Genomic DNA, 23783 nt, shown 5'->3' with positions numbered 1-23783 from the left:
TTAAGCACGTAACTATTAAAAAGGTTTACCTTTGGTGCACCATCCTTTTGTATCCCTACATCGTTAGTGGCAATTCCTTTTACACTACCATCATCATGAAAAAGGACCTAAAAACGATAAAAAACAAATTTATTAATACCTTAGAATTCATAATAATCTTGAAAAAAACAGTAAACAGCCTTAGGTTTCTTAGAAGGTGAACATCTTCTCTAGATTATAGAAATACAGAGTTTAAAATGTTCAGGTAATAAAGAGACATGTATTAAGGTACTCCCTTCCAGAGTATTAAAGAACAGAGCTCGCACAATGGGAAATGAAAACAATGCCACAACCTTGATGAGAAAGAAAAGGGGGAGACTACTAGAGAGATTACTAGGGAAACCAGTAAGATTAAACACGAAGTGCCCTTCAGATGTCAAATCGTGTAAAGAATCTGAAATGGAGGCCTGTAACACATGAAGAACATGAAGGTGGAGAGAAACTGTCAGGAAAGCTTACATCTCAAATGAGTGAAGACTTCATTCAATAAACAAAAATAAAACAAAACAGGGAGAAGCTGAAGACAGACCAAGGATGATAAAAATTTATTTTTGGAGCAAGAAAAAAGGGGAAAATAGGTCAAAAGTGTAATTCTGATGAGGAGAAATAGCAATAGTCTGTAACCCTTGGTTTCTGTTTTCTCTGTGGAGGAAAATGCTCGCTGGATAGTAAAGTACAAAATGTACAATGCAATTACACAGCAGATTGTAAGAAAGCATGGGCATGGAGAAGTACAAGAAAAGATTAGCAGCAATGGATATGAACCCACCCCCCCACAAAATATATATATATATATACATATATATATATATATATGAAGGTTTTATTTGAGATCCTGAAAATGAACAAATCAACAGCAGAATATGGCTACAGACTAAACTGAAGTTTGGCTCAGCGTACCCTCAAAAAACCCTGGCAAAGAGATCAATAATCTGTTGATGGTAATCATTAAGGACCTGAGAAAAAGAAAAGTGATACAAGTGACTATAAGTGTTCATGTATGTATTCCAAAAGTGAAAATCATGGATTCTACAAACCACCTACCTGTGACTTTGACACCGATTCCAGTCAACAATGTTTAACAAGGAGAAATGCAAAATCCCACACTTGGGTCCAAAAACCCCAAATGCATGTATATGGGTTAGGAAAACAGAAATTTATAGCAGCAAGTATAATACAGGGACCTACGTGTTTTATTTGACTTACAAACTGTAAGGGTAAAAACAAATAGAAAAAAACTGAATTTTCCTTGCTGCCAATAACTTTTCTTTCAGCATTTCCTTTAGCAAACTTCCAACTGTAAATCCTTTATTTGTCTCTCTGAGATACATGGCAGTCTTTTTAAACTGCATTCCAGGAATGTCTTTTTTAGGGCTTTGGAGCCATTGCTTTGAAATGGAACACCAAGAAGGATGCCTCCTGTCTTCCTGTGTCTATGGGAATTTGGGTAGGTGTTTGGCTCTAAGTTGTAACTTCCTGCTTGTCAAAAAACAAAACAAACAAAAAAACCAACAACAAAAAAACGAGATATTTTATTTTTCCTTAGAGTAAAAACAGTTAACATGTATGTAATGAATAGATTGTACCTGTAAAAACAGTTAACATGTATGTAATGAATGGATTGTATCTACCTGGCTATTTAAAAGGGTGAGATTTCTGTCTTGGCCTGTGATATGCATCATAGTCTTGGTTTAAGCCTAATTCAAGAATAAAACTGTTTCGTTCTTTTTTTTTGTTTTTTTGAGACGGAGTCTTGCTCTGTCACCCAGGCTGGAGTGCAGTGGCGTGATCTCGACTTACTGCAAGCTCTGCCTCCCGGGTTCACGACATTCTCCTGCCTCAGCCTCCCAAGTAGCTGGGACTACAGGCACCCACCACCACGCCCAGCTAATCTTTTGTACTTTTAGTAGAGACGGGGTTTCCCCATGGTCTCGATCTCCTGACCTCGTGATCCGCCCACCTCAGCCTTCCAAAGTGCTGGGATTACAGGTGTGAGCCACTGTGCCCTTTTTTTTTTTTTTTTGAGACAGAGTCTCACTCTGTTGCCAGGCTGGAGTGCAGTTGCACCATCTCGGCTCACTGCAACCTCTGCCTCCCGGGTTCAAGTGATTCTCCTGCCTCAGCCTCCTGAGTAGATGGGACTATAGGCGCCTGCCACCACACCCAGCTAATTTTTGTATTTTTAGTAGAGACGGTGTTTCACCATGTTGGCCAGGATGGTCTCGATCTCTTGACCTCGTGATCCGCCCACCTGGGCCTCCCAAAGTGCTGGGATAACAGGCATAAGTCACTGCGCCTGGCCTGTTTCATTCTTTTTTATAATTTATGAAGAGAATTTTTCTGGGTCCTCAGGCGATTTTATTTTTTATTTTTTGAGATGGAATCTCGCTCTGTCACCCAGGCTGGAGTGCAGTGGCATGATCTCGGCCCACTGCAACCTCTGCCTTCTGGGTTCAAGAGATTCTCCTGCTTCAGCCTCCCAAGTAGCTAGGATTACAGGCACGTGCCGCCATGCCCGGCTAATTTTTCGTATTTTTAGTAGAGACGGGGTTTCACCATGTTATCCAGGATGGTCTTGATCTCCTGACCTCGTGACCTGCCTGCCTTGGCCTCCCAAAGTGCTGGGATTACAGGCATGAGCCACTGTGCCCGGCCAAGATTTTATTTTTAATAATTTCCCCAGTAATGCATAATAAGAATCAATAGTGTGATGTGGTTGCCAAAAAAGTAATTACTTTGAGGGAATTAATGGAAGACCAGTTTCTAGAATGGAGAAGATAACAGTTCTACACTAGACATGAAGTGGTTTATTCATTCTGGGTGCTACTTTGTAAAGGGGGTAAGAAGAGGATCCATTCAGAAGTGGGCAGCAAGAATACTGAAAGAACTCAAAACTCAAATTATGTACCGTCATGGCTGAAAGAACTGAGAATATTTAAGCTAGTGCTGGGGCTCATAAGATAATACCCTAAAAAGTATGTCCCTGGCATGCCGATGTTGAGGCTCAGAAACCGATATCCCAAAATATGGTGCTTTGACATGCTGAACTGAAGAAGCTTCAGTGTCTCTCTGACCTTCCCTGGCCAACTGTCCCTATCTCTTAATCGTCTGTCTCTCCCAAAGCACAGGATGAAGTTGTTCTCTGAAGTTCCCTTATCTTCCTAAAATACGGGCCTACCAAAGAAGCAAACAATTACTTCTGGTCCCTTTCCTGAGTTTTCATGAACTGAACTCATATTGCAGGAAGAATGACTGAAGTCTGTCAATAAACTTGGACAGGCTTCTGTCAGAAACCATTGTTTCCTCTGCAGGCTCAAGAGACTTTGTCCCAGGTCGCTGTATGTTCTTCAAGCCCACTGAATTCCCCTAAAAATCACCTACTATCCCCCTAAAGTCATCCATACTTCCCCATCTCCATTTTCCCTACCAAGAAAGGCATATAACTGTACCCCATTGTGTGGCAGGGTCATCACTCTGTAATATTCCCTTCATGCACGCTGATAAACCTGTATGCCTTTTCTCCTGCTAACCTGCCTCTTGTGAGCCGATTTTTCTATGAACCTTCAGAGGGTGAGGGGGAAGTCTTACCTTGGCACTCAGCCCCTATGCTGAGTACCTGGAACTGAAGAAAGACTGGAAGGCCTCAGAAACAAGGTCTTTCTTACCTTCTCCCATCCCTCTTTCTCCCCTAAAGCAAGTCACAGAAACCAGGATTCCTCTTCCTCAAGGTTGAGTCATAGAAACCAGAAATCCTCTCCCTTAATACAGGCCATAAAACCTAGAAAGGTTATTTTCTTACTTCTCCCTTTCCCCTTGAAAACTCTCACTCCAGAGGAGTTCTGCTCCAGCCATACCTTGGAGGAAGAAATGCTACACAAAAAGGCCAAAGAGAATGTGAACAGACAGGCCTTGCTTAGCTTCCTCTCTCAGTCTACTACCGTTAGATCATACCCTTCTGTCTAATCACATTTCAACATGGCTGTCCATTCTTATTGTACCTAAGCATAAAAATGGTTTCCCCTGGGTCTTTGGGGCCTTTATTTCTGAAGGATTTCATATCATGTAAAACTTTGATTAAACAAATGCGGTATGTTTTTCTTGTTACCCTGTCTTTTGTTATAGGAGTGTCAGCTATGACCCTTATGATGGGCGAGGAAGGGTATCACACCTTTCGGCTATTGGGGCTCAGAAAATGATAGGCTAAAATATGGCACTCTGGCATGCTAAACCAAAGCAGCAGCTTCAAGGTCTCTCTGACCTTCCCCTCCTCCTGTCTTTCAATCCTATCTCTTCTAAAGCACTGGATGCGGCTCTTCTCTGATATTCCATTCTCTACCTTAAGACTGGACCTGCCAAAGAGAACACAATGGTCTTCCATCCCATTCCTGAAATCTTATTGTTAATATCTATTGCAGAAAAGAAAACAGAAAAAAGCAACTACACCTAGACAAACACTTTTTCATAAGATCATGCCTGCCTCTCAGGCTCATTCAAATTCCAAAGAGAATCATTTACAAGTTAATTTCTGTGTCTTGGGTGCATTCATTTTCCCTAAAAATCACTCACTTCCTTTCAAGATTGCTAAACACCCAATTTCCCCTTCCCTTCTGATGAAAGGTAGATAAGCATTTGGACCTCACTGGGTTATCGGGTCATCATTCTCTTGTGCTTATGCATGTTAAATAAATCTGTATGCTTCTTTCCTATTACTCTGTCTATTGTCAGTTCATTTCTGGTGAACCTTCAGAGGGCAGAGACAAACCTTTCCCTTAACTCCTATACCACCCCTATACTGGGAAATAAAAAAAATTTCCAGAGTAAAGATAGGGAGGAAGAGAGAGCAGGGAATAATTATAATTAGAAAGTTGTCCTTGGAAGAGGGCATAGATTTGTTCTGGATAGTATAAAACCATAGGTAAGTTCTGTTCAAAATAAGGAAGAGATTACCAACAATCTACAATTTTTCATCCCTTATGGTGATCAATCATAAGTTGGACAATCACTTGATGGGGGTACAACATGAGGAATTCAAGTACTCTTTGGATTAGATACTTTAAAGATTCCTTCTAATCTTATAATTCTAAAATCCCATGGCTTTTAAAAAATATTTATTTCTTCAACTTTATAAAATTCTCCACTTATTAAAAAAAGAGAGTTCCTATAAATATTAAAACAAAACAAAACTATACAAACCTCAGCAGCTGCATAACCAGGGTATACTTCAACACCAAGGGCTTCTGCTTGTTCGCCCATCCAGCTCACTAAATGTCCCAAGCGTACAATGTAATTGCCATGATTATTCATTGGAAGCCCTATAAATATATGCTTAATTTATAAATCTGACTTTTTATTGATAAGACATTACAAAAACATAAATACTTTAAAATTTCGAATCAATATGTATTTCTACATAAGTGCTACATTGATGGTCACACTTTCAACTTATTTTCTACAATTTTGGTCTAGAGTTCTAATTTATTACATTACAAACAACATTAAAGCACTAAGTTAGAAATTCCTGCTTGGCTTACAAGGCTATCTCAATTCTTCTAGACTGGAAGACAAAAGAACTGAGTTCTAGTCCTGCTCCCACCAGCTAGCTGTATAGCTTTGAGTAAGTCCTTCAAATATCTGGGCCTCAGTTCTCGTCTGTAAAAGGAGGAAATTTCGTCAGATGAAATGTAGTTCCTTCCAGCTGTGGAATTCCATAGTTCTATGCATATTCACTATACCTTACCTGGAAGAATTGGCACAGGAATTCTATATTTCTCTGTTAAAATTCCAAATCTGTCTTCTGTTACAGGAGTGTTAAGTGGAGCCTAGAAATAAAAGAAGAAAAAGAAATGTTTTTAGTTTATATTTGCAAGTGTAAATATAAATACAAAAAAACTATAAAATGTACTCTGATGACAAAAAAAGAACTCCCCCCTAATTTTCTTTTGGCATTTCCTTTATAAAACTTGTCACTGTGAATCCTTTCTCTGTCTGAGATGTACAGAAATCTTTTTTTTTTTTTTTTTTGAGACAGTGTCTCTTTCTGTCACCCAGGCTGGAGTGCAGTGGTGCAATCTCAGCTCACTGTAGCCTCTGCCTCCTGGGTTCAAGTGTTTCTCCTGCCTCAGCCTCCCAAGTGGCTGGGCTTATAGGCACCTGCCACCATGCCGGGCTAATTTTTGTATTTTTAGTAGAGAGGGGGTTTCACTATGTTGGCCAGGCTGGTCTCGAACTCCTGACCTCAAGTCATCCATCCCCCTTGGCCTCCCAAAGTGTTGGGATTACACGCCCGGCCGGCTGGGAATCTTTTAAAAATCTAAATAAACCTCTTGCCAGTTTTGCATCCCAGGAATATATTTCTTGGGAGTCTTGGAAACACCTTTGAAACGTGACCCTCATGTCTTTTTGTCTCTGTGGAGAGGTTAGCCAAGGTGCTTGGCTCTTAAGTTGAAACTTCCTGGTTGGTGAAAGGTAAGAGAAGTTTTATTTTCCTTTTGGATAAAGACAATTAACATGTTGTTACACTGTACCTGCTGGCTATACATATTAAAAGGCACCAAAGTCTGTGTGGTGGCTCACAGGCCTGTAGTCCCAGCAATTTGGGAGGCCGAAGCTAGTGGATTTGAGCCCACATGGCAAAAATCCTGTCTGTACTAAAAAAATACAAAAATTAGCTGGGTGTGGTGGTGCACGCCTGTAATCCCAGCTACTAAGGGGGCTAAGGTGGGAGGATTACTTGAGCCCCGGAGGTTGAGGCTGCAGAGAGCCATGATTGTGCCACTGTACTCCAGCCTGGGTGACAGAGTGAGACCCTGTCTCAAAAAAAAGGTGCCAAAGCAATAAAGGGCTTCAACATGAAAAACATTTTCTATTAGAATTGATATTATGTCAGTGTTAATTCAATAATATCCATTTCTGATATAATATCAAAAGGATAAATTCAACTGGGCCCAATTAAAGTATTTCTAGTTTAAGGGAGCTGATATTTCAGAAAGGAGAGACAGACGAAATTTTTGGAATTCAATTTATTCCATATGGAAAAAATACAGATTTTATATAATTTTTGATCTTTGCAAGTATATTCACAACCACTGAATAATCTAATCTAGGAGGTAGGACAGGTATAATATAACCCATCTTAGAGAAGAAAAAATTGACAATCTAAGATTTTAACCAAATTCATACAAATTTTATTTAAGACAATAAAACTTGGACTTGGTCCTCTGTATATCACACCTGTGGTTTTTCTGCTTAGGTTATGGGAAGCCATATTAATATGTTTCTTCAGAAAATTAGGTTATCCTCTTTGGCTTTAGATATTGCATTGTCCCAGAAATTATTACTTTATTAAGAACAATCATACAAAGACTTAAAGAACAAGTTTAAAAATACCCTCAAAATACAAAATGCCTCCCAAGAAATATTCAAAGGTCTTCTCAAGTTATCTTCTCATATACCCATTACATAAATACATGTAGAAAGCATTACACAAAAATATTTAATATCATAAATTACAATTCTGATATAAATTTTTTTTTAATTTAAAAAGTATATAATTATTCCCTTAGAGTTACATGGGCTGGGCGTGGTGGCTCATGCCTGTAATCCCAGTGCTTTGGGAGGCCAAGGTGAGTGGATCGCCTGAGGTCAGGAGTTCGAGACCAGTCTGGCCAATACAGTGAAACCCTGTCTCTACTAAAAATACAAAAAATTAGCTGGGAGTGTTGGCAGGTGCTTGTAAACCCAGCTACTAGGGAGACTGAGGCAGGAGAATCACTTGAACTTGGGAGGTGGAGGATGCAGTGAGCCAAGATCGTGCCATTGCACTCCAGCCTGGGCAACAAGAGTGAAACTCCATCTCAAAAAAAGAAAAAAAAAAAAGATAGAGTTACATGAAAAGGGTTTCCTATATTCCAGTAATTTGGGAACAATTACTGAAATACAATTACAAAAGATTAGACTTTGTATAAAAAACAATTTTTCATACCCCCTTCTCTTTCCAGTCTGGGAAGAGTTCTTTAAAAGCACCTGGATCAAGGCAAGCCCCTGAGAGAGTATGAGCTCCTATCTGGGCAGCTTTCTCCACTAGACACACACGGATGTCCTTTTCATGTGCCGCAGCCAACTGTTTTAGACGAACAGCTGCAGAGAGCCCTGCAGGGCCTGCACCAACTATTACAACATCTGCTTCTTCTGCAAACCTTTCCATGTTCACTCCTGGGAGAAATAATAATTCTGGGATTAATATGACCCAATAATCACATGATAAATCACATGACAGTTAAAAAATATCCACTGTGCTTCAGAGTATTATTTATGGAAATTCTCCCTGTGTTTTGCACAATAATTATATTAAGCATATTACTGTATTAGTATGATTATATTCTTAGGTTCTGTTCCAGTACATACTTTATTTCAGTTTCCATAAACTAATTCTTGGCTTTGAGATTTATTATTATACATTTAGCAAATATTTACTTGTGTAAAATACAGTCACAAGTCGCTTAATGACAGAAATGCTTTCTGAGAAATGCATCGTTAGGCAATTTTGCCCTTTTGCAAACATCATAGAGTATACTTACACAAACTAATTGTACAGCCTATGATACACCTAGGCAACAGGGTATAGGCTATTGCTCCTAGGCTACAAAGCTATATAGCATGTGACTGACTATACTGAATACTGTAGGCAACTATAACATATAGTATGTATGTAACACATCTAAACACAGAAAAAGTACAGCAAAAATACAGTATAAAATATTTAAAAGTGGTATATCTGTACAGGGTACTTACCATGAATAGAACTTACAGGACTGGAAGCTGTTCTTGGTGAGTGACTGAGTGAGCAGTGAGAATGTGAAGGACAAGGACATTACACTACTATAGACTTCATAAACACTGTATGCTTAGGTTACACGCAATTTATAAAAAAATTTTTTTGTCAGTAAATTAAACTTAGCTTACAGTAATGTTTTTATTTTATAAGCTTTTACATGTTTTAAACTTTTTGACTCTCTTGTAATAACACTTAGCTAAAACACAAACACATTGTACAGCTGTACAAAAAATGGTTTTTATATCATTTTTCTATGTGTCTTTCTTTTTAAAATTTTTTTTCCTTTTACCTTTTAAACTCTTTTATTAAAAATTAAGACACAAACACACACATTAGTTAGGCCTACACAGGGTCAAGATCATCAATATCTTTCACCTCCACATCTTCTCCCACTGGAAGGTCATCAAAGACAATAACACGCATGGAGCTGTCATCTCCTATGCAAATGGTAGCTTCTTCCAGAATACCTCCTGAAGGACCTGTCTGTGTCTGTTTTACAGTAAACTTTTTTAAAAAATTAAGTAAGAGTACACTCTAAAATAATGATAAAAGTATAATACAGTAAATACATAAACCAGTAACAGTCGTTTGCCCATGTACTGTACATAATTGTATATGGTAGACTTTTAAAGAACTGGCAGTAGAGTATGTTTGTTTACATCAGACTCACCACAAATAATTGAGTAATGTGTTGAGCTACGATGGTCTGGAAGCTATGTTCTAAAAGATGTCACTAGGTGATAGGAATTTTTCAGCTCCATTATAATGTCAAGGGATTACCATTATAATTGTCGTGTTGTTGACTGAAGGGTCATTATGCAGCATGTGACTTGGTAAAGCCACAAAATATTACTAGATGTTTTTAAGTTATGAAAAATATAATACTCTCCTCCACAAAATGAAACAAAGTATCCAGAAAAGTCTCAGGAATTATACACAAATTATTACTTACCTTCCCATCTCTTGTCCTTATCCCGGGGATAAATAGTATAATGGGTAGTAATTCGAGGCACAGCAGAAGTTGAAGACCATCTTGTAGCACATAGAGGTAGATAATTTTTCTTAATTTTTAAGGCATGAAAGCACTGATATGCTGCACAAAAATTACGAAAATTATTATCTTCCTTAAAATTAGTTTTCCTCAGTAGACTGAAAAAATATAAATGAATGACTATACTCAATGAGTATAGTGAAATATACTATAATCTTTCCTAGGTGAACACTTTGAATAGCTTTTTCTCATAAAGCAATGTTTTCAAATCTTAAATATTTTAAAACTAATAAGCAAATTTATTCAATTTAGCTCATGTCAGGCTTAACTATGGATTAGTCATGAAAGCTGAACACTTTGAGAGTAATATGGAGTAGTATAATCACCGTGTTAGGTCAATGGCTTTAAGCACAAACTTGGTTTTATGGTCAGGTTCTTAAGGCAGTATCTTCTTCTTTTTCTTCTTCTTCTTTTTTTTTTTTTTGAGACAGAGTCTCACTCTGTCACCCAGGCTGCAGTGCAGTGGTGCAATCTCAGCTCACCACAACCTCTGCCTCCTGGTTTCAAGCGATTCTCACGCCTCAGCCTCCAGAGTATCTGGGACTACAGGTGTACACCACCACACCCAGCTAATTTTTGGATTTTTTTTTTTTTTTTTTTTTTTTTAGTAGAGATGCGGTTTTGCCATGTTGGCCAGGCTGGTCTCGAACTCCTGGCCTCAAGTGATCTGCCTGCCTCAGCCTCTAAAATTGCTGGGATCATAGGCGTTAGCCACTGCACCTGGTCACAGTATCTTCTGATATCCTTAAAAATGTATACATTTTTGAGTCAGCGAAAAGTATTTTATGGAAATGAACAGAAATATGCAAAGATTTATCTGCAAAAATGTTCACTGAACCTTCTCTGTTGTCCTCAAACCTTCAACTCCACCTCTTCTTTCCTTTATCCAGGGCAGGTACCCTAGCATCAAACCTCATAAAGACAGAAGCAATTAGATGGGAATTTTCTCAACTCCTTGGCAGTAACTTCTAATATTATCTGTATTTGTGCCCATACTTTGTTCATTATCTCAGTTTATAGCAGAAGAGATGTCTTTTCTCCCGTTGATTGTACTCAATGAATATAGTGAAACAGACTATATTCTTCTCCACTGGGGTTAATCTTTCTAGCTGGATGAGAAGGCTTATCTCTCCCGTTGTCTAGAGACATTCCTCCATCTGATACCATCCCTTCTGAGCTTCAATTTTGACTCCCTTCTCAGCCTCTGTTCATCTTGATAATCGTCCCTATCATTAAAAAAAGACAAAGAATCCTCCCATGAAACCACTCTTGACAGATATAGAAACTTATATTTGAAGCTATATTCATTAGAAGTCTGTTATAGGAGAAGGGATAGAATAATTAAAAAAAGAATAAAGAGTTCAGAAATAGAATACACATAGGTATATGGTATATAATAAAGATACCATTTCAAATTAGGGAGAAGAAATGGTTACTCATTAAATGGTGCAGAGATAGCTAGAAAGCCATTCAGCAAAAAGTATACTCTGCTCCCTAGGTCAAAATGAATTATATTTGATCGAAGATTTTATTAGGGAAGGTTCAAAGTATAGAAGACTGTGGTTGGCTGGGCACAGCGGCTCATGACTGTAAATCTCAGCTAAGGTGGGAGGACTGCATGAGGCCAGGAGTTCAAGATCCGCCTAGGCAATATAGCAAGACCTCTTCTCTACAGAAATAAAAAATAAAAAGTAAAAAAATTAGCTAGGTGTGGTGGTATGCACCTGCAGTCCCACCTACTCAGGAGGCTGAGGTACGATGATCACTAGAGCCCAGTAATTCGAGGCTACAGTGAGCTAGGACCACGTCACTGTACTCCAACCTGGGCAACAAGCACCTTGTCTCAAAAAAAAAAAAAAAAAAAGATGGTGATATATCCACAAATTCTTCAATTCTCTCCTCCCTTTGAGTGATGTGGGATGAACTTATTCAGTAGCTTCTAACAAGTAGAGAATGGAAAGTGAAAAATGTTAACTTTACAGTAGAGAAATATGGCAGATACCACTTTAAGCAAGTGATCAAGTTTAATGTTACCAGCAATAAGACATATTGATACCATGTATCCCTGATATGATGTGGTGAAAAGGGCTCTTTACCTCTGTGGTATTTATCCCCAAAAATCTTTAACCTCAGTCTAATCATGAGAAATGATCACAAAAACTCAGATTGAGGGACATTCTACAAAATGCTCGACCAGTACATATCAAAACTGTAAAGGTCCTGGGACACAAGAAAAGACAGAGGAACTGTCAAATTGAAGTAGACTATGGAGACCTGCCAACTAAAGGCAACCTTGTGCCCTGGACTGGATCCTGGAACAGAAAAAGAAGATCTGAATAAAATCTGTAGTTTAATTAACTTTATTTCATCAATGTTAATTTCTTAGTTTTGATAATTATACTATGGTTACATAAGACATGAAGCTCAACAAAGGGCATATGGGAACTCTCAGTACTATTTTTGCAACTCATCTGTAAATCTAAAACTATTTCAAGATAAAAAGTTAAAAAGAAGATTATGGTGATAAAAAAGTTAACTCAAGAAAGATCAAACCCTATATTTGCTAAAACCATAAAACTCTTTGAAGACATGAGTGTAAATCTTTGTGACCTTGTGTAAACCAAAAACAAAATTCTAAGGCCCCCAACCAACTGAATGGACTCTCTTCTTGGCCAAGGGGATTCCAAAGAAACCCAAAAAAGTAGTTCATGCCATGATGGTAAGTGGAGGGTCAGACATGCCTCATTATACCCTCTCCCTTTTGGAGTTTAGACATAACTGACCAGCATTAACATTAATATTGAAATCCTAAGACTGACAGAACAGCCTCTTTGTAGCAATAAGATACCAACTCCAACCTGACTCTGGTATAACATCACATGACAACAGGCCCTAGAGGAAATCAATGTATTGTACCCCAAAACATATTTCTTGGACATAATTTTTGGACTGGCCCTGCAAAGCTGTCTCTTGTGAGAAACATTTACATTCTGTGGAGAATTCTCTTCCCTTTCTAGGCCTTTTCCTGATCTAGGAGAGATTTAACTAAGAGTCTGATACCTTTTAAGGCAAGCTTGTCCAACCTGCAGCCTATGGGCCACATGTTGCCCAGGATGCCTTTAAATGTGGCCCAACACAAATTCGTGAACTTTTGAGATGTCTTGCCTTTCCAGGCCAAGCCAATGTAAACCTTATACGTACTGATTAATGTCTTTGCCTGTAACTTCTCTCCCTAAAATGTATAAAATCAAGCTGTAACCCAGCCACCTTGGGTACATGTTCTCAGGACCTCCTGAGGCTGTATCGTGGGTCATGGTCCTCACATTTGGCTCAGAATTAATCTCTTCAAATAGTTTATGGAGTTTGGCTTTTTCATCAACACTTGGGTTTAGGCAATGGTTTCTTTGATAGAACAACCAAAAACACAAGCAACAACAAAAAATACAGTTAAACTGCACTTCGTCAAAATTAAAACCTTTTGTGCATCAAAGGATACCATCAAGAAAGTGAAAAGATAGCCCGTGGAATGGGAGAAAATATTTTCAAATCATATATCCGATAATGGACTTATATTTAGAATATAGAAAGAACTCTTATATCTAGTAACAAAAGACAAATAATCCAATTAAAAAGTGGGCAAAGGATCTGGATAGACACTTCTTCAAAGATGATATACAAACGGCCAATAAGTACATGAAAAGATGCTCAGCAGCATTAGCCATCAGGGAAATGCAAACCAAAGCCACATGAGATACTACTTTACATCCACTAGCATGGCTATAGTCGAGAAGTCAAGCAATAATAAAACCACCTTTGCAAAAATTATAACTGAGAAAATTATTACAGTGAAAGAGATCTGACCTAACTGACTCCATTTTGCTTCTAACCTCCAAGTAGTCCTTGTTCATTCCTGGGAGTAGGCTGAACTAACTTTGGGAGTTTATAGTTTAATTTTGAAACAAAGACAATCACAGCCCTTTCCCAGAACAAACCCCCTTCCTTCCTGGGGACCAGACTGTCTTTGCAGGACTAACAAATTAGCTACAAGATTAGAAATTATGGTTTAAGAGTCATGCAGCTGGAGGTGGCAAGATTCTGAACTTTCCCAAATTGCTCCTGGGGATAACATCACTATTGTAAAATCTAGGATCACTACTTGAGATATTTTGCAGATCCTGCACTTGATGGATCAGCTGGCACCACCCAGATCGATGAACTAGCTCATCTGGTCGTTTGGCTCCCACCCCGGAACTGACTCAGTGCAAGAGGACAAACTCATCTCCCTGTGATTTCACCTCTGACCTGACCAATTGGCACTCCCCACTTTCTGACCCCCCTACTCATCAAATTATCCTTAAAATCCCCAGTCTCCAAGTTTTCGGGGAGACTGATTTGAGTAATAAAACTATGGTCTCCTGTACAGCCGCCTCTGTGTGAATTAAACTCTTTCTCTATTCTAATTCTCCTGTTTTGATAAATTGGCTCTGTCTGGGTAGTGGGCAAGGAGAACCTGTTGGGCGGTTTCAATAACAAGAGTTAGCAAAGATATGGAAAAATTGGAACCCTCATACACTCCTGGGGGAATGCAAAAATGATGCAGTCTCTTTGAAAAACAGTCTGGCAGTTCCTCAAAAGGTTAAACATAGAGTTTTCATGTGACCCATTCCTAAGTCTATCCCTAAGATAATGAAAACATACTTCTACACAAAAACTTGCACATGAATGTTCCTAGCTGACTTTTTTTTTTTTTTTTTGAGACAGGGTCTCACTCTGTCACCAAGGGTGGAATGCAGTGATGTGATCATGGCTCACTGAAGCCTTGACTTTCCAGGCTTAAGTGATCCTCCCACCTCAGCCTCCTGAGTAGCTAGGGCTACAGGTGCATGCCACCATGCCCGGATAATTGTTTCTATTTTTTTGTAGACAAGCAGTCTCACTGGGTTGTGTAAGCTGGTCTCGAAATCCTGGGCTCGAGCAATCTGCCCGTCTCAGCCTCCCAAAATGCTGGGATTCCAGGTGTAAGCCACCACACCTGGCCAACAGCTGAATTATTTATAACAGCCAAAAAGTAGAAACAACCCAAATGTTGATCAATAAATGGTAAGAAGTGATATATCCAAATAATGAAATATTTAGCAATAAGAAGAAATTGAATACTGATATATGCTACCACATAGAACTTTGAAAACAATATGCTATGTGAAAGAAGCCAGTCACAAAAAGACAACATAGTATATGCTTCCATGTACAGGAAATATTCAGAATAGGCTAGTCTATAGAGACAGAAAGTAGATTAACTGTTGTCTAAGGCTGGAAGGGGCTTGGGCGTGAATAGTTTCCTTTTGGGGTGATGAAAATGTTCTAAAATAGACTGCAGTGATGGTTTCACAACTCTGACTATACTAAAAACCATTGAATTGTACATTTTAAATAGTATATATTGTATGATTTGTGACATATCTTATTAAAGTTTATTAAAGCTGTTATAAAAAAGAGCATTTATAGCCACACACAAAAATATTATGAAGAAAACAGGTAATTTTTTTTTTAGAATCTAGGATTTTCAAAGTTATTTTCTAAGAATGATAAAAATCTAAAAAGTTACAATATCATTAGACTAAAAATTTAAACCATTTACGTGACCAAAAAAGGGTAAAAATATAAATGTCTTTAGTTGTCTGTATTCTCCAGCAGATAGCATGCTCCAAAAGCACTGACCTTGTTGTATGTGAAAACCTAATGTTAGGTATACATATTTGTTGACTAAATATTAGATAGTCCTTGACACATGGTACTATAAAATATTAATGCTTTTCAGAGTAATTTTCTGTGAAAAGGCAATAAAAATCTGTGTTTGGTCATTTTTTTTTAAAGTGGCAAAGAAATGAACTTACTTACGCATACTAAAAACTATAGCACTGGGGCCAGGCATGGTGGCTCATGCCTATAATCCCAGCACTTTGGGAGGCTGAGGTAGGAGGATCACTTGAGACCAGGAGTTTGAGACCAGCCTGGCCAACATGGCAAAACCCCGTCTCTACTAAAAATACAAAAATTAGGCATGGTGGTGGGCGCCTGTGATCCCAGGTACTACGGAGGCTCAGGCACGAGAATCACTTGAACCCGGGAGGCAGAGGTTGCAGTGAGCTGAGATTACATCACTGCCCTCCAGCCTGGTCAACAGAGCAAGACTGTGTCAAAAAAAACCCCAAAAGACAAAAAAACTATATTGGCAACACTTTTTAAGCCTTAGATAACTATTCACCTATCCTCAATTTTGGAAAAAAAAAGTATATTAAATACATAAAGATATTCTAGAACTCAGTTCAAGAGTTCAAATACACTATAACGAATATTTAAAATATTTAGTTTTCAATGCATTCTAGTTTAGTGCATAGAAGTTATTTACTTCTGAAAACTGATGACTGACATATGACAAACTATTTCTACTGCTTGTATAGCTACTGATTTTCTTGAGAATATTTGGAACTGTGTAGTCTGAATTTCTCCAAAGGACTGGAAAAAAAAGTCACAACCTTTACCCCTTTTCTGAAAACACATCTGATATCTCACTTTAGAGATTTGAATATTCAGTCTCCGTGGTTGAGAAGAGAGGTCACAAAGTCCACTGAACTCATAGCATCACCATATCAAAGTCACACTGATGGTACATTGGTGTCTACCTCTTTCATGCCAGCAGGCTACGAAAATGGCAATGAATTGCCATCCAAAGAAAACAGAAATGGTAGTGGAATTTGGTTAGCACTGGGCCCAAGGCTGATTGCATCTAAATTAGGCTCTAAGGCAGATAGCATCTGACTACTTTAACGTTCCAAACACCATCTTATCCATACATTAAGTGCAGCAAAAAATGCATGGGTGACATGAAATTTAAACAAAGTTCTAATTTCTTAATATATGGAAGCCAAATTTAACAAAATTCTACTTTCATGAAATTTCATAAGAATATCCTTGAATTTGGAATATTTAGACTTAATGATTCTATCACCAAAACTTAAGTAAACTAAAGATTTAAAAAAATTAAGCCAGTTATGACAGAATATGAGATCCTTTAGGGAACTTTTCTGTTTGAATTAACGACAACAACAAAAATTTAAGTAAAACTTTAAAAAGACCATCCAACTTCATCTGTCACGATGGTTCAAAGAATACCCATAACACGATAAAGCCCTTAGAGTTAATTTAATTTAATTTTTTTTTGAGACGGAGTCTGGCTCTTTCACCTAGGCTGGAGTGCAGTGGTGCGATCTCAGCTCACTGCAACCTCCACCTCCGGGTTCAAGTGATTCTCCTACCTAAGCCTCCTGAGTAGCTGGGATTACAGGAGTGGGCCACAACGCCCAGCTAATTTTTGTATTTTTAGTAGAGATGGGGTTTCACAATGTTGGCCAGGCTGGTCTTGAACTCCTGACCTCAGGTGATCCATCCGCCTCAGCCTCCCAGAGTGCTGGGATTACACCCTTGAGCCACCACGCCCAGCCCTTAGAGTTAATTTTAGACAACGCAGAAAAACTGGCTCCAGATACACTTGGGTGACTTGGTCAACATATGAATGTTAACCATGATGTGACAGATCAGACTTCAATTTCTTTAGACTGAACTAGAATGGCTGCGAAGACGAAAGTCAGGTCAGGACCAGGGAGAAAAACTGGGCAAATACGATTTTTTTTTTTTTCCATTTCCAACAGAGGTTTGAAGATTAGAACCAGGATTTGGGAAGCCTCAGTTCAGGAGTCCACCGAGGTGTGTGTGTGTTGACAGGTGGTGGTGATGCCGAGGGCGTGTTGACAAGTTTTCCCCGCCCTTGACCTTTAGCCTAGATATTAATTCTACCAACTGGGGCAACCCCAGAGGGAGGAAGCCGGGGTCCCCCATCAGGCTGACAGCGCGTGACCTTTGCCCTAGATAGCCTGAGAAAGCTGATGAGAGAAGGGGCGAGAGGTGCCTACGGCCCCCAGGACCGGCCTTGTCCCTTTTGCCCTAACTCCTCCACTTATCCCCACCGCCCGTTCCCTCTCACCCAGGCAGGACAGCTTGGCTAGCGGCACCAGCATGTTCAAAGTCACCAGGACTCTCGGTCGGACACAACAGGACTGTCCGCTGCTCGCGGCGGGCGCTGGACCTCTAGGCCGCGGGGGGCGCCATCACCTGCCGGAAAGCAAGAACTCTGCTGCAGTTCGCCTCCCCGCTCTGCCGACCGCTCTTGCTTCACGGCGTTCCCACCTCCTTCTCGCTCTGCGCCGGCGCCATGGATGACGCGGCGGCCAGCCGAGGCTTCCGGGTCATGTACCAAACCGGGAAAAGATAAGGGACTCCAAGTCCCAGCCCGGGAGCGGTGAAACAGAGCGCGGCCAGAAGGGTCCGCGAATCCCACAGCACGACGCACGCGCAGTGAAAGGTAGTAGAAGGCGGGGCGACGCACACGGCTTCCTGGGAGGTGTAGTTTTCTCTACGAGCGCCTTTCGAGATCTACTGGAGGCTCGCGCAGGAGCCGTGAGCTGCCTAAGGTGAATTGACTCATATGATTGGCTGTCCCGAAAAATGAACCGTCTTTGTGGTCCAGGGCTGAGACCCACGAGGAGACTGGGCGGGATTTCTGGCGTTAGGAGGCGGGGCCTCTCGGCTTTGGGCGCGAGTGGTTAAAAGTTGGTGTCGGTTCGGCTTCTCGGGTCGGATTCCGCGGTCCCAACCCTTCCCCATGGCCCACCCTGAGGAGTTGCAGGTTTCTTCGCCGCCCCCGCCGCCTCCCTCTTCTCCCTCCTCTTCAGACGCCTCTGCAGCATCTTCCCCGGGCGGCCCAGTGAGTTTGGGCTGGCCAGTTCCGAGCAGGAGCAGCGGCCCAACGGTGGACCAGCTGGAGGAAGTGGAGCTGCAGATCGGAGACGTGAGTGTGGTGTCGGGACCGCGTCCCCCCTCGGCGCCTCTGGGAAGACCGGCGGCGGCGGGGCTCGCGAGGCTAGGGAGTCGGTCCCCCAACCCCCACGACCCGGGACGACCGGCCCTTCTGCGCCCCAGAGCGTGGGGGCGGGAAGCGGGAGGGATGCCAGCCTCTAAAGTGCCACCCCTCTCTGAGGGTTCCCCCTTTAGATTTAGTGGTGAGGAGTCTTAAGGGGTTATCCTTCCACCCGCCCCACCCCTCACTGGTTTCTTTTTGTCTCGCCTTCTGGTTTCAATCATCCGCAGTAACCCGAAGCCACGCAGCTCTGCGCTGCCTGTTGCTGGCTCTCTTTGCCTCCTCCTTTCCCATCGGAGAATAGTTTTCACTGCATGGGTTTCGGAGAATAGTTTTCACTGCATGGGTTTGCTGGCTTTCTGTGGGTACTTGAGATCAGGCTGTGATTTCTTTCCATGGGACTTAGAGCCTGCTGTTCTAGTTGGCCACCTGCCCAGGGACAGCTGATAATGCCATTGTCTGCCCCAGGCCTGCTTAGCGCTGGACCCAGCTTGAAGGGTTTAGGTCACGTGGATTGGCTTCTTTGACGGTTTAGTTCAGGACTCCTCCCTTTGTATGATTGCTAGAATGCATACTTAGGATAGTTTCTGTTAAATCTCGAATCCCCAGAAACTAGCACCCCACCTCCCAACCGTAACTCACACACCACTGGAGGGGAGAAGACAGGGAAGGGGAGTTTTATGTTCTCTTGAGTGGGTCAAGTGGAATGAGGTATGTAGGGTGTAACCTTCTGGGAGAGTTCTGTGGCCTGACCTTTCCTGCAGATTGGAAACTAGGGGATGAACTAGATTATCTCATTGCTCCGCAAGTATTTTTTTTTAAGGATGACTAGAGTGCTTAACCAGCTTTTATTTTTGCAGAACAAACTGATTGCAAGTAAATATGTAGAATGAAGTGCTAATGTGTTATTGAGGAACACTGTTTTATTTTATATCATTGGTGAAGAAAACGTTTGGCTGAAAAGTGAATTTTCCACTAGGAGCCGAGTGTTTTCTGCATTTGTGTGTGATTTTTTAATGTTATTTGTCAGAGCTCAGAGTTTCTGTTCTTTGATCTATACATTTTCATTGTTTAAAGTGTTCACAGGTCAATGCCCATGTTACCCAAATAGCAGTAAGAATTATTTATGATGAAATCTCTCAGATATATCTGGCACTTAGTGTCAAGGGTCCAAGTCATCTTATTGAGCTGAGACTCTAGTGTATTTTCATAGAAAACAGCAATACTGGGCCAAGCACGGTGGCTCACGCCTGTAATCCCAGCACTTTGGGAGGCTGAGGCAGGCGGATCACCTGAGGTCAGGAGTTCGAGACCAGCGTGACCAACATGGAGAAACCCTGTTTCTACTAAATATACAAAATTAGCCGTGCGTGGTGGCGCATGACTGTAATCCCAGCTACTAAGGAGGCTGAGGCAGGAGAATCGCTTGAACCCGGGAGGTGGAGGTTGCAGTGAACCAAGATCGCGCCATTGCACTCCAGCCTGGGAAACAAGAGCAAAACTCCGTCTCAAAAAAAAAAAAGAAAAGAAAAAAAAAAAGAAAACAACTATAGTGATTTGTCATGTCTCAGACATAATGGATATTTTTCTAGCAGACCTGTTTCTTCAAAGTTCACTCAATATTAAAGAATTTCTTAGGTTCCCTGAAAGAGCCAGTGCTTTAGTTTGAAAACTGATTACTTTTAAAGAAAATAACATGGGCATTGGATTCAAAGCCTTAAGCTATTTTTAGACTGCTTATAAAATGAGATGAGAATTTTAAAAATAAAATTATGTTTGACTTTTTTTTTTTAGGCAGCCTTTTCATTAACCAAACTTCTTGAAGCCACATCTGCAGTATCAGCTCAAGTGGAAGAACTTGCCTTCAAATGTACAGAAAATGCACGTTTCCTTAAAACGTGGCGGGACCTCTTGAAAGAAGGCTATGATTCTTTGAAACCTGATGACTGATTTGGCATACTTCGTTGTTTAATAATGACTGCAATAATTCATACTTCTTATGTCATATTTTGTACATGTACCACCCATATAGGATGACCTCTGTCCAGCAGTTCTGTATATATTCAGAATGAAATTTTTCTTGGTTTTCTTGGTTTTTGTGAAAGCAGAATACTGATGCTATTTTTGTTGCGGACCAGTACTTGTTTGTCCTTAAATACTTTATGCCTCTGAACTTTCATAGAATCCTTTATGAAAGTTAACTTCATCAATAGACAGTTAATATTAATAGAGCCACAGTGCTACCAGTAGCAAACTAGGTAGACCATTATTTGTTTTGCAACAAGATGCTAATCATGGCAGAGTTTGAAGTTGCGTTTCATCTTAAGGACCAAGGGAGGTAACTTTAAGGTTGCTAGTGGTGGATCCAGCTCCGTTAGGCTAAGTTGTCTACAGCTAATGATTGTGTCTTTATTCTATATCCCCAGCACCTAAAACAGGGTCACACAACATTCACTAAATGTTTGTTGAATAAAAGAGTTAACAAACATAATTGAAAGCTTTTTTTCTTCCTATATTTAGCATGAAGACTGTCATTGTTTCTCTAGGAAATGTATGAATCTGAACTTTTTTGACTTGAAGAAAAACATTCTTTTTTTACAGAGATTTGGACTTTGATGATAGGTTTTAAAAATATATGATAAATATTTTTTGTACTTCTTTGATTTTTTTTTTTAAAGACTTTACTTCAGAAAGGGAAAGACTGTTTAGAAAGAATGCATATTTTTTCCCTATTTATTTCTGTGGTTACTGCTTTTGCAGTTTAACAGTGTTTATATTTGATATTTGTATATGTTTGATTGCTATCTTTAAAGTGCCTTATCAGATTTATGGCTCTGTGCTATTACTTTTTGAGCTTTGCAAGTTGTGTACATAATAATTCTAAAGAAGTTACTTTGTTTGCAATGCATCAAATTTAAATGATGTGTTTTTTTTGTATTATTTGATCTTAGTGACAGTGTTCTATTTTGCATCCTGTATCTTATGTTGCTTTTGGTGTTCTGTGTTGTGTGTCAACGATTAAGCCAACTAATTCTCTACCATATATAACTTCTGGACATTTTTGATACAACATCTTAATTCTTTGTAGATATGGAGATAGGTACAGAACTATATTCTAATGCCCCACAATAGGGCTATGAGAGGGGACAGATGGATGGGCAAAGAATAGTTTTGTTTAACATATTAGGTCATAGTTCTTGATTAGTTTTTTTAGTTAAAGATAAACACATAGGGTGTGATTTCTATACCAAAGATATGCTTATTTCAGTATTAGAAAAATATTCTTCTTACATCTCCTGAAAATTGCAATTTTTAAAATGTGTAAAAATAAATTATTATTAAAAGCACATTTTATTTCCATTTGTTTGGATTCATTACCTTAAAACTTTTTATTGACATATTTCAAAGATATAGGAAAGGTAAATGATTTCAAGAAAATCCGTGTATTTCTACTATGCAGATGTAATAAATGTTAGCATTTGGCTATATTTTCTTCAGACACACATATGCATGTAATTGCAAATGTTAGATACATTTGAAGTTTGCTTTGTTACCTGTTTGATCCTGTCCCGTTCCTCCCTCCCCAGAGTCCCCAGAGGTAACCACTAGAGGGGGCATATATTCTAGCATGTTTTTATATTTTTAATACAAATATATTTTTTAAAAGCGCTACAAAATATTGTTTTATATATGTGGTAGCCAGCTTCCAGATGGCCCCAGTGATCCCTGGCCTCCTGGTGTTCATGCCCCAGTATAGCCTTCTCCTGCATTTTACAGTGCTGACTTTTGTAACTACCAGGATATTGAGCAAATGCAGTGTGTGATTTCTGAGGCCATATCTTTTACTCTTTTTTTTTTTTTTAGGAGACAAGATCTCACTCTATTGCTCAGGCTGGAGTGTGGTGGCAGGATCATAGCTCACTGTAACCTTAAACTTGGACTCAAACAATCCTCCCATCTCGCCTCCTCCTATAAAGCACTGGGATTACAGGCATTTTTGCTCATTTTTCTATGTTGTTTTTTTTTACTTGTCAGTTTTTAGATATTACATATTTTGAATACTAACGATCTGTTATGTATGTTTCAATTATCTTTTTTAGTCTGGTTTGTCTTCATATTTTGGTTATAAAATCTTGAATTTTTAAAAACGTAATTTTACCAATCTTTCATAATGATTTGCTTTTTCTGGTTTTTATATAGGAAATGTCATAAAAATAGTCCTATTCAGCCTTCCAAAAGTTACAAAATTTTTGTTTTTAACATTTAGATGTTTAGTCCAACTGAAATTTGTTTTCTTTTATGGCATGATTTTGGAATCTTGTTTTAATTATTTTTACATATTTATAGCTGTTCCTCCAAGTATCAATTTTTCAAGTGCATCATCTGTCATGCAGTTACTATGTAAGGGCCAGATTCTGACCTTTCTGTTCTTTTTATCTGAAGGAAATTTGAACATGCCACCCCCAAATACGCCGATTTGGCATACTGATTATTTCGAGCTAAAGGTGCTTGACTAACAGTAGTTGCAGAAATGGCTATTTTAACTGTCCTTTCCTACCTGTAGCAAGCCATACAAACTTCTTTGAGAAAGATGCTTTCCTGATACCAAGATGAGAAGATGGCTCTAATCAGCTGAGACAGCACCAGAGGAATCTACAAACAAGAAACTATTAGTTTCTTAACATATATTTACCTTCCACAGTTTCTGCCTCTGGAAGCCTAAAACTGCTTTCCTTCGTCTTGTCACACTTCTCTGAAATGTATTCTTTGTGGAAGATGCTATATAATCCAGAGTTGTAAGCCACTACTTGTGTTTACCTTTTCATTGAGTTTTCTCCTGTGTGATGTACATTGCATATATTAATAAAATTACTTGTTTTTCTCTC

General features: G+C 39.5%; 2 protein-coding genes across 3 annotated transcripts in view; one reads left to right on the top strand and one right to left on the bottom strand.

Moving 5' to 3' along the window:
• The window catches only part of ETFDH (electron transfer flavoprotein dehydrogenase), a 38744-nt gene extending 20307 nt beyond the window's left edge, over positions 1–18437 (bottom strand). The window contains exons 1-6 of one of the 2 annotated variants that reach the window (XM_003822536.6): positions 17965–18437; positions 9825–9965; positions 8021–8250; positions 5777–5858; positions 5233–5351; positions 30–107 (exon numbers count right to left, since the gene is read on the bottom strand). In XM_003822536.6, coding sequence (XP_003822584.1) covers positions 30–107; positions 5233–5351; positions 5777–5858; positions 8021–8250; positions 9825–9965; positions 17965–17998 — 684 coding nt within the window. In that variant the 5' untranslated portion in view covers positions 17999–18437. Of the gene's footprint in view, positions 1–29; positions 108–5232; positions 5352–5776; positions 5859–8020; positions 8251–9824; positions 9966–10249; positions 11138–17964 lie in introns of those variants that run through there. The other variant, XM_055111974.2, reaches the window with a different exon arrangement.
• A 114-nt stretch (positions 18438–18551) lies between these two features.
• C3H4orf46 (chromosome 3 C4orf46 homolog) lies at positions 18552–23783 on the top strand. Its single transcript, XM_003822539.6, has 2 exons — positions 18552–18828; positions 20692–23783. Exons 1-2 carry the CDS (start codon positions 18643–18645, stop codon positions 20845–20847), a joined length of 342 nt encoding a protein of 113 aa, XP_003822587.1. The 5' UTR covers positions 18552–18642; the 3' UTR covers positions 20848–23783.

The sequence above is a fragment of the Pan paniscus genome, chromosome 3 (assembly GCF_029289425.2).
Source record: "Pan paniscus chromosome 3, NHGRI_mPanPan1-v2.0_pri, whole genome shotgun sequence".
NCBI lineage: Eukaryota > Metazoa > Chordata > Mammalia > Primates > Hominidae > Pan > Pan paniscus.
Note: the sequence above shows the minus strand (reverse complement) of the source record. Positions and strands in the feature narration are given on the sequence as shown.